Raw genomic sequence first — 11,102 nt, forward strand, 5'->3', positions numbered from 1 at the left:
TCTTCATACTTCAAAGTTACAGATTTACAGAATGTAAGTCCATAGATTATAACATCATCTAGAACTTTGGATATCTGGGAGTTTGGAGAGTTTGTTTTGGTACCGGTCCTGAGGCTTGAACTTGAGACCTGGGCACTGCTCCTATCCTTTTGTGCTCTAGGTTAGTGCTCTACCATTTGAGCCACAGCACCACTTGCAGTTTTCTGGTGGTTAATTGAAGATACAGAGTCTCACAGACTTTCATGCCTAGGCTGGCTTTAAGTCACGATCCTCAGATCTTAGTCTTCTCAGTAGATAGGATTATAGGTATAAACCAACAGCACTGGGCAGGTTATCTGATTTAAAGGCTGTACTAAAAAGAAAGTTTATGATTCTACTTCTATTTCTTCTATCAGAGTCAAAATTTATACTCATTTATTCTCAGACATCCTTCTCTGAGCAAATTAAAAGTACTAAGCAGCCCACAGAGAAGAACCGTTTTCACCTCAAAATGAAGGGACCAGCTTCCCCAATGGGGACAGGAAAGGGGTAAACAGGGACTGCCCTGGGCTGGCCCGATTTGGAGAAACAGGCCTGAGCCAGAGCCCCTAGAGAACGGTCTCTGTGCAGAGTATTTACACAACAGACACCAATGGCTCCTCTGCAGCCATTACTGTCTATCAGGTAAATAACACATGTGCCAAGACACACATTTAATGAGGGAAATAATATGCCTTTATAAAAAGACTCAATCTGTATTTACCTGAGAGACCAAAGAAGCACCAAATCACCAGATTAGTGGAACCACAGAGGAGTCGTTCTGGTGTCTTGGGTAAATAGACATTTTATAGCCTCCATTACTGGAGGGGGAAGGGCAGGCAGAAGGAGGGAGTCATCCTTCAACATACACATACACAGGCCAGAGGAGCCTCAGGAATGGGGCAAGAAGAGGAGTACGTCAGGAAACATGTAGTCTACTCCTTCTCTACCTCTCCAGCCACAAAATCTTGAAGTCTCTGAGAGTGTATGTGTTCATATCATCCTTAATTCATGTCATTAAACCAGAATAGGAGATAGGGGTACATTCCAGAGGAAAACATTCCAGCTGACTGGAAGCATTTGAACCAGAAGCTCTAGCTTTAGTTTCCTTAGTTTCCTAGGATGAGTCCCTGGTCTGACCTTTAGTACCACAGATGCTGAGGTCAAGAAGCAACAACAAAGAACACTATACCAGCTGTCTAGAACTCACTTTGTGTTAGGTGGCTAAAAATAGCCTGGATAATCTGATGAATGCATCTGTACTGCTAGAGCACTTTCTATGAAAACCATAGACTGTCAAAGGGGAAAGAAAACCCAAAAAATGGGCTGGGAAGGTGGCTCAGTGGTAGAGCGCTTGCCTTGCATGCATGAGGCCCTGGGTTCAATTCCTCAGTACCACATAAACAAAAAGAAAAAAGCCGGAAGTGACGCTGTAGCTCAAGTGGTAGAGCGCTAGCCTTGAGCTGAAGAGCTGAGGGACAGCGCCCAGGCCCAGAGTTCAGGCCCCACGACCAGACCAAAAAAAAAAAAAAAGTGTTCAGCTCTTTGGGGTTCTATTATCCTCTACCATGTTTGATGACCCACATTTCACACTTGACTGATTACCCCATCAGCCACAGGGCTAACCATGCCTATCAATTTCAATCGTCTAAATCACCCAAATTTGTTTTCATAGTACTTTACTTTATATTTTAAAAAGAAAAGCAGGGCTGGGAATGGTTCAAGTCCTAGAGCAATGCCTGCATAGCAAGTAGGAAGTCCTAAGTTCAACAACTAGTACTGTTACCTCCCCTCAAAAAAAAAAAAAATGTCAGGCACTGGTGGCTCATACTTGTAATCTTAGCTACTCAGGAGGCTGAGATCTTAGGATTTTGGTTCAAAGCCAGCCAGGCAGAAAAGTCCATAAGACTCATCTCCAATAAACTACACTCAGAAAAGGTCGGAAGTGGTACTATAGCTCAACACACTCAGAAAAGGTCAGAAGTGGTACTATAGCTCAAGTGGTAGAGCACTAGCCTGGGGCACAAAGAGGCTCAGGGACAGCACCAGGCTCTGAGTTCAAGCAGCCCCAGGACTGCCCCCACCCTCCAAAAAAAGGAAGGAAAAAAATTTGCCAAGTATTTCCCTAAGCTACATGGGAGGCTAAGATTAGAAGGATCATAGTTCTAGTCCATCCTAGTAAGAAAGGCCCACAAGACTATCTCAATGCATTATGACACACACTTGGTATTCTAGTTATGACCTAAAGCCTAAAATAGGTAGACTGCACTCCAGGTACACACCTGGGCAGGAAGCATGACCCTATCTAAAAAATAACCAGTGCAAAAAAAGCCTGGAGGCTGGGTGCTGGTGGCTCATGCCTGTAATCCTAACCACACAGAAGGCTGAGGAGATCTGAGATCACAGTCTGAAGACAGCCCAGGCAGAAAACTCTTATGATACTCTACTTACCTCCAATTAACCAGCAAAAAGCTAGATGTGAAAGTGAGATTTAAGCGCCAGCCTTATGGGTTTTTTGTTATTGTTGTTGCTGGTGGTGGTATTTTTGCTTTGGGATTTTCTTTAAGGGGTGGGACAAAGGGGGTACCCAGAAAGGGAGGGAGGAGGAGTGAACAAATGCAGTCATGCTATTCAATATACACTATGTAGAAAATGAACTATGTAACGTAAGGGCAGGGATGGGAGGAAAAACTGGGGGAAAGTGAAAGAAGTGGTGACATTGTCCAAAAAAAGAAATGTACTCATTACCTGACTTATGAAATGGGAACCCCTCTGTATAACACCTTAATAAAAACAGCGAATTTAAAAAAAAAAAAAAGAGTGCCATCCTTTTGAGGGGGAAAAATGAGAGTATAAGGATCTGACTTCTAATCTCAGTACTAGCACAAAAAAAGGCCTAGAGGTGTGGTCCAGTAGCAAATCACCTGCTTAGCAAACATAAGGCCCTTACTTAGTTCAAACCCCAGTAAAGCCAAATACACTTGAAAAAGAAAAAAAAATAACCCAGAGCACAAAAAACAAGGAGTGCCTCGAATTAAAATGTCAGTACAATTGGACGCTGGTAGCTCATGCCTGTAATTCTAGCTACTCAAGAAGCTAAGATATGAGGATCCTGGTTCAAAGCTAGCCCAGGAAAGAAGTCCCTGAGACTTGTCCAATTAACCACCAGAAAAGTGGCACTGTGGCTCAAAGTGGTAGGTTACTAATCTTGAGCAAAAGAGCTTAGGAACTGTGCCCAGACCCTGACTTCAAGCCCCACTACTGACCAAAATAATTAATAATAATAACAGTAATAAATGACAATACAAGAAACTCAACTCTCTTTTCCACATACTATTCCAAAGGTCCAAATCTTCTCATCCTACAGAGCGTAAAACTGATAGAGGCAGATTCAGCTCTTGTTCAAGTTCCCAAATGTGACTTTAACAAATCTGGAACCTGCACTGTGGCTCAAGTGGTAGAGTACTAGCTAGCCTTGAGCTGAAGACCTGAGGGACAGCGCCCAGGCCCAGAGTTCAAGCCCCAGGACCAACAACAACAACCAAAAAAAGATAACAAATCTGGACCCTGGCAAATGCTACCACTTCCTTCAAATTCCAGTTTAAATCTCCCTTTCAGTAGCTTTTCTCTGGTAAAATAAAGTTAATTGCTTAAGTGTGACAATAACACAGTTCATTCTTTGGTGATACTGCGGACTTGAGGCCTTGAACTTGCTGGGCAGTGCTTTGCCGTTTGAGCCATATCTTCAAGCTTTTTTTACACTGGTTGTTTTTGAGGTAGGGTTTCAATTTTATGTCAGCAGCATATGAGTTTTAAAGCCTGAGAAACACTGAGCTAGATTCTTAAAGTCAAGGGCTGGGTTTTGTTCATTTTTGCATTCCCAGCACCTAGTACAGAGCCAGACACCAAGTGTGAATAAAGATTTGCTGAATGAATTTATATGCCCAAAGTCATGATATCAACTGCTCTAGAGTTAAAACATGCCAGAACAGACAACAGCCCAAGCACCAAACAAAGCTTCTCTTCTTTCTTTCACCCAGTCCATTCAATTTTCTCACTCTGTGTGTGTGTGTGTGTGTGTGTGTGAGAGAGAGAGAGAGAGAGAGAGAGAGAGAGAGAGAGAGAGAGAGAGAGAGAGAGAAATTGCCTTGATGCCGGAATACCATTAAAAGGATTAATTTAGGGACCAGTGTTTGGACTGTCACATCCAATCACTACCCACAGATCTACAGCTTCCCAAATCAGGCTCATGCAAAGAGGAATCAATTGCAAGGACACAGGGTCTGAACAGGCATACTAATGGCCTTCTGAGGTGCCAGCGGCCAGCTTTGACACTCCCATAAATTATCTGCCTTTTGATTTTACCTGTAGCTGTGGGGCACAAGGCATAATTTTGAACATATCAAAGCAATCCCTTGCAACCTAAGGCTCTCTAAGGAGAGTCCCCCCAATGGAGGAAAGGCTAAAAACAACAACCCAAAGGGATTCTGCTTTCCAACAGGTTTGGTCAAAACAGTCATCAGTTAAAACCCAAAAGAACCCAAATGAATAAAATAAAATCCAAATCACACCCACTAGATCTGGACAAGGCATGCACCACACTGCAGATCTGCAATGACTATGCATCTCTCTCACTCAAAGGAAACAAAATCACAGCAATCAACTAACAATTTCATCTGGGGGCAAGTCTGTACTAGTTTTGTCAGTATTCACAGTGTGACCCCTTGAGTAACTCACTAATAACCAACCTTCTTGGGCCTCAGTTTTCTCACACTAGCAAGGAAACAAATACTGACTGTCTGAACAATTTCCCAGAGTGGTGATGAAAAGAAAAAACATTCAAGAGGCATTTTACAATGATGTGTGGCCACAAAGTTGGCAATGTTAATAAATGATCTCAGAAAGCCAGGGACTGGTAACATGTTGGTGGATTTCTACTGAGAAACTGTTCACTCAATTTGTTTTACAGACAATATTGGAATTAATATCTATCCTGAGAAATAGAACTCTTGCTGAATATGAATTTTCCATTACAAAAAGCAGCATCTTGCCGTAGTTACAACTAAGCTAAAGACCAGGTCACCCAACTACTGTGCTTGTAATTCTAGCTACTCAGGAGGCTGAGACCTGAGGATCACAGTTCAAAGCCAGCCTGGACAGGAAAGTCTATGAGACAATTCAAATTAGCCACTAAAGCCAGAAGAGGAAGCTACGGCTCAAGTGGTGCAGCACTAGCCTTGAGATCTGACACACTCACACACACACACACACACACACACACACACTCAAAGTATCAAGACACTATGCTAAAAGCTTTACATACATTATTAAAGCCTTTAACTAATCCTATTAAGTCTCATATTTTACAGATAGGAAAGGGAAGTCCAGAGACTGTTCAAAATCATAAAAACACTACTACCAGAAACCTATAAACTTCCCTCATTCACTGCAAGTACACTGGGCACATAGGAGGAAGAAGACAAAAGGAGAGTACACTCAATACTTTATTTAGTGCTGTGCCTCACACATACCATCTGCCTGAACTGGGAGGCATTTCCAAAGCTGAGCAATGGTCATCATCAGTTTGCTATAAGCAAGGAAAGACTGAGTAGAATTACATAAGACAATTTCCTGGAAAGCTTAAGAAAAGTCCAAGAGGTTCAAAGCAACTGGCATTATACTAGGAGCTCTAAAATCAAAATTACTTTCAGGATTACATTTATTCCATACTTCCTTCAATAAAAAAGAGTCCTCCAGCTGGGCACCAGTGGCTCATGCTTATAAATCCTAGCTACTCAGGAGACTGAGATCTGAGAATTGAGGTTCAAAGCCAGTCTGGGCAGGAAAGTCTGTGAGACTCCAATTAATCTCCAATTAACTACCAGAGAACCAGAAGTGGCTCTGTGGCTCAAAGTGGTAATGCACCAGCCTTGAGTGAAAAAGCTCAGGGACAGCACCCAGGCCCTGAGTTCAAGCCCCACAAACAAAAAAAAAAAAAGAAAAGAAAAGAAAAAAAAGAATTCTCCAAACCTTTTAATTCTACATTTTCTTTTCTTGTCCTTGTTTCCTAGTCTGTGAAAAGCAAGCTAATATTTTTTAAAAAAAAAAAAGTCCTTGGCTAAGAAGTTAAAAGAACCAATATATAGAGAGGTATGTAAAATTCAATTACACTTAGTTTTTTGGCATTTGTTTTTTCTGGCAGTATTGGGGTTTGAACTCAGGACCTCTTCATATTTGCAGGTGTTCTACCACATGAGCCCTTACTTAGCCCTCAGCCCTTACACTTAGTTTTTAAGAATCAAATCATGCTACAAAGGTAGAAATGTACACTATGCTACCCATGTAACTGCCACAGCCTTCTTTCTGGTCTCTGCTTCCATAATTACCTGAATTCTTCAATCTAGACTTTATACTGGCATTAAAATAAAACTTTCTACAGTACAAATGTAATGTCAAATTTGTTGCTTATAACTTTTTTTTTTTTTGGTTTTAAGACAGTGTCTCACTATGTATCCCAGGTTAGCCTCAACTCCTGCCTCAATCCTCCTGTTTTATCCTCCCTAGTGTTGGGATTACAATCATGTACCACCTCACCCATCTACTTATAACCTTCAATTTGCTTCTTACTGTTCTTAGGTATGATCTAGGGAATCAGCAAACTATGACCCATGGACCAAATCCACCTGTTTCTACAAGTTTTACTGGACTATAGCTGTGTTCATTCTGTTTCAGACTATGACAAGTTGTGTAGAATAGTTGTGACACAGAACCACAGAGTTTAAATATTTACTATTTTTTCCTTTACAGAAAAATGCTTATCTTTTTTCTTTCTCTATTCACACAACCATACTCATCTTACTCAAGATTACTCTGCTTACCTTTCCTATTTCATTTCTCATGCCTCTTCATTTCTCACCATACTGTCCTGCCTTCACACACACACACACACACACACACACACACACACACACACACACACACACACACACACACACACACACACACCCTACTGAGGCACTTTTAATAATGATAAACTTTCTTAAATTCAACACACTTGGTCCCTTCTATTTTATCTAATTCTCAGCCAGGAGGTAACTTCCTCCAAGAAGTCATCCCAGAGTCCAGAAGTCCAGGGAAAACTTCTTACTCCCAAAGAACCTACTATTCCATTGTTACAGCACTCCTGAGAATATCAAAACTGTCTCTTTTCTATCTCTTTGCTGTCAGAGACAGTAGTTGTCTTGTTCACCACTACAATTCTAAAAACTAGCAAAGTTGCTTGGCACTTAATTATTAGGCAAACAGCCTCCAAGTCCCTGGATATCAATCCTCAGAGTTAACCTTCAACTTTCATCCTTACCTCTTACTCTAGGGTAACTTTCAATAGGTTTGAGCACATACTGCCTTATCAAAAGCAGCTATATGGAGATAGTATATATGGTATCTAGCTATCTATCTGGAGTCCTATCCAGGACAAGGAGGATATAAAGCTAACAATATTCAGAGCCCATATATATGATATATATAGACATAGATGATATATAGATACCATAGACCATATATGTGATATATATACCATACACATAGATAACATATGCATCCATCCATCCATCCATCTATCTATAGAGACACAAAAACAAATGTAGTCTGCACCCACTCCCATCCCACACCCACCAAGCCCAAATACTCAGAAAAGGCCAAATAGAACCATGCAACAGGATTCTCACCTCTCCTTACTTCGAAGATGCCAAGACTGGCAGCTGGGGATGCTGAAGGTTCTGCAAGAGCCGGAAAGCCCCAATGCTGTGGACAAACACATATCTCTGCAACAAGTCTACCTCAATATAAAGGATCAAATCCCCACTAAGAATCAAAATATACCTTAAACTACTAATCTCACTAACATCTACTAACCCTACAAAACTTTCAAAAGTTACTAATACTACATTTGGCTTCTGGATGATGAATTTCATATTCTCTGGTAGTACATTTAGAAAGATGGTAGCTCAGTGGTAGAGTGCTTGCCTTGCATGCATGAGGCCCTGGGTTCAATTCCTCAGCACCATATAAGCAGAAAAAGCTGGAAGTGGCGCTGTGGCTCAAGTGGTAGAGTGCTATCCTTGAGCTGAATTGCTGAGGGACAGCACCCAGGCCCTGAGTTCAGGCCCCATGACCAGCAAAAAAAAAAAAAGAAAGAAAGAAAGAAAGATGGTCATGAAGTAGTGAATAATTTGAAGTCTTGTCCAAGACAAGGAGGATATAAAGCTAACAATATTCAGAGCCCAGGAACAAATGAACCAGAACTGAGGGAGAGGTTGGTTACTACAAATCCACATGCCATTGCAAATAGACACACAAAGCAGGAAATATTTTCAAGAAACTTCTAAGTCTGCCTCAAGTTCTAAAAACGTCAAAGTAACCAATCTCAAATTAAAACATCAAGGGATACCTATCATATTTATCACCTAATTAAGATCTTCAAAAGGACCCAAACTGCCCTTCGCACAAAGAAATAACTATGATCAATTGATCAATAATTTACATACATACACACACACACACACACACACACACACACACACACATGCCCCATACACATTTAAGACTTAACTCATATCCCCTGGGGAAAATGCCACTTACCAATTTGCTCTACCACAGAGAAAACACTTTTCAAAATGGAATGGAATAAAAGCACTTTTATTTGGAAATTTCAAGTTGGAGGGAGAGCTCTTAGCCAAGCTCTATGACCTAGCAAGCTGATTATTTACAGGATCTTTGGGCAGGAATTGTTAATGAGCTTTTAATTTGGAGTGCTTAAGTTGCCAAAGTGCTCTGAGCTCCAATGAAGCACCACAGAATCCATAAAGGAAACCTTATCAATCACTTCCCGGCAGTTCCATTCCCTACCCCCACTCTATACCTCCAGCCCAAAGGCAGCCAAGTGGGTTTCTAACCAAGATCACAGACTCACATTAGTCGAGTCACACTTGAAGTCCCTGTTTATAAATTGGCTTTTAAGTGGTAGGGGATTCAGGTATAATACACTTATGCTCCAAGAACGAGCACACTAAAACAAGGTATGCTGTGTATGATGAAGTTAGAATAAAGCAGCATTTGATGAAGCCAATTTCTGGCAGAAACTCTACAATCAAAAATCACTCAGCCAATCACAGCCTACTATAGTCGAATAGAGTATAGTCTAGCCAATGGGATCCATGCTTTGCTGACACTACACTGGAAAACGGATGAAATACCTAAAAAGAGCAAATGCCAAAGAAATGGCCAAAGAATTCTAGCCAAAGACAATGATGAGCACTATTCCAGCCCTAAAGCCAAACCTCCACATCCTCAATGAAGGGCTCTGTATCCTCCATCTTCCAAGTTAATACAGAACAATCACAGTCAAGCCTCAACTCACATTCATTCATTTTTGTATTGTTTTAAGAAAACACCTGTTGCTAGACCACTTACAGTAAAGGCAAACAAAAAGCTTGCCAGGCTAGGCCTCTCTTTTACTCTTTCCTCCATTACTACTACAACTTCATATTTACAGAGGGAAACTGCTAACCTTCTGTGCGTGTGTCCAGGATGAGGGAAAGGGGTCATGGTCTATTATCTACTATCTCCTTGCCTCTGTTTCTAGTTTTGGCTAAACCTCTTAATCCCAGCTAACAAGTCAACCCCCTTAAACAACTCATTCAATCTTCTATTAAAGCACTGCCCCGCTACCCCCTTCCCTTCCCTTCTCCTCTCCCCCCACTCCCCCCCCCCCGCACCTCGCTTCTCCAAAATGTTACTCAGAACATGCACCTAGGGTGAACCCAATACACCCCCAGGCTGCACACATCGCGCGCCACGACCCACATGCCGCATGCATTACACCAGGGCCCAAGCTAAGGGCCTCTCCGCATCACCCACCCCAGGGTGTTGCCCCCAACTCGGGCCCATCCAAGTCAAGGGAAGCGTAAGGGGAGGGGCAGGAGGCCAAGAGACCAGCCCTCCTTCCCAGGGCCGCCCCCGCCCCCCATCAGCTGCGGGAGAGGCTGTCGCCATGGCAACGCCCCCCTCCTTGGGGCCAGCGCGGCAGGCTTTCTCCAGGTGCAGGCCCCGACGTCTCCCTCGGCCTCAGCAGGCGCTCAGGGCAGTTGGCGGCGGCGGGTGCGGCCCGCGCCGAATGCGGCGCTGGCCAGGCAGGGGCAGGACCAGCTCTGCCCGCTCCCCACAGCCCGTTCCTGGCCGCCTCAACAGCAGCAGCCAGCACCACGAGTCCACAACACACCGACTCACCTCCGCGCACTCTGACCCCTACCGACGCAGTAGACGGGCGGGCGCCGTGGCCAACCGCTGAGTCCGCCGCCTCCCCTTTGACCAATGAGCTGTTGTGAGGCGGGGCTTCTTCTCCTCAAGAGCTTGTTTTCCCGTTCGCATGCGCGCTAAGGTGTGCCAAGATGGTGGCTGCCGGCTACTGGCTTTATGGGACTTGTAGTTTTGTGGGTTCACGTACTCAGAAGACAAGGGGAGGTCACTTCTGTTCAGGGAAAGGGATTAAAAATCAAACACCAAAAACTCGAAGATTCCTTCAGGTCTACAGCAATTCAAGTATCCCTATCTCCTTTTCCTCACATATATACATTAAGGTGAGTATAAACTCATAAAGTAACATTCTGTTTAGGTGACATTTCCTTATGGTTCATTCATTCAAGTAATCACTATCATCTACTCTGATGAAGGCCTGGGGGAGAACTAGGAGGAAGGGAGGCGAATTAGGATAAGAAAATTAAATGCTCAGATATCTGAAGGACCTTTCTAAGAAAGAGGCTACTGACTTATGTCTCTACATAGGAAACTTCAAGGTTGAAAGGATTTCTGGTCACAAGCTTCCAGTCTCTCCTGCCAGCTGGAGAGAACCCTTATCAAAACCAAAGATGTGTTTCTACATCTTGGTTACACTGCTCTAGGAAGCATGGATAACAGGTTATATGACCTGGGAAACCTCCATCTTAACCAAGCCAGTGATGACTTTGACAGCCTCTCAGTTAATCAGGACACATTTTACAGGCCAGTTTCAACAAGCACCTTTGCCT

The 11,102-nt window shown here is 42.9% G+C and overlaps 1 protein-coding gene across 10 annotated transcripts in view; it reads right to left on the minus strand.

Annotated features, from left to right (window-relative positions):
• Eri3 (ERI1 exoribonuclease family member 3) overlaps nt 1–10,383 on the minus strand; it is a 133,079-nt gene extending 122,696 nt beyond the window's left edge. For 4 of the 10 annotated variants that reach the window (XM_042675800.1, XM_042675843.1, XM_042675792.1 and 1 more), the window contains exons 1-2: nt 9,937–10,295; nt 7,746–7,821 (exon numbers count right to left, since the gene is read on the minus strand). In XM_042675800.1, coding sequence (XP_042531734.1) covers nt 7,746–7,821; nt 9,937–10,071 — 211 coding nt within the window. In that variant the 5' untranslated portion in view covers nt 10,072–10,295. The other 6 variants (XM_042675826.1, XM_042675818.1, XM_042675868.1 and 3 more) reach the window with 5 other exon arrangements.
• Nucleotides 10,384–11,102: the final 719 nt, after the last annotated feature.

The sequence above is a fragment of the Dipodomys spectabilis genome, unplaced genomic scaffold (assembly GCF_019054845.1).
Source record: "Dipodomys spectabilis isolate Male_0828 unplaced genomic scaffold, ASM1905484v1 ptg000002l, whole genome shotgun sequence".
NCBI classification, from domain to species: Eukaryota; Metazoa; Chordata; class Mammalia; order Rodentia; family Heteromyidae; genus Dipodomys; species Dipodomys spectabilis.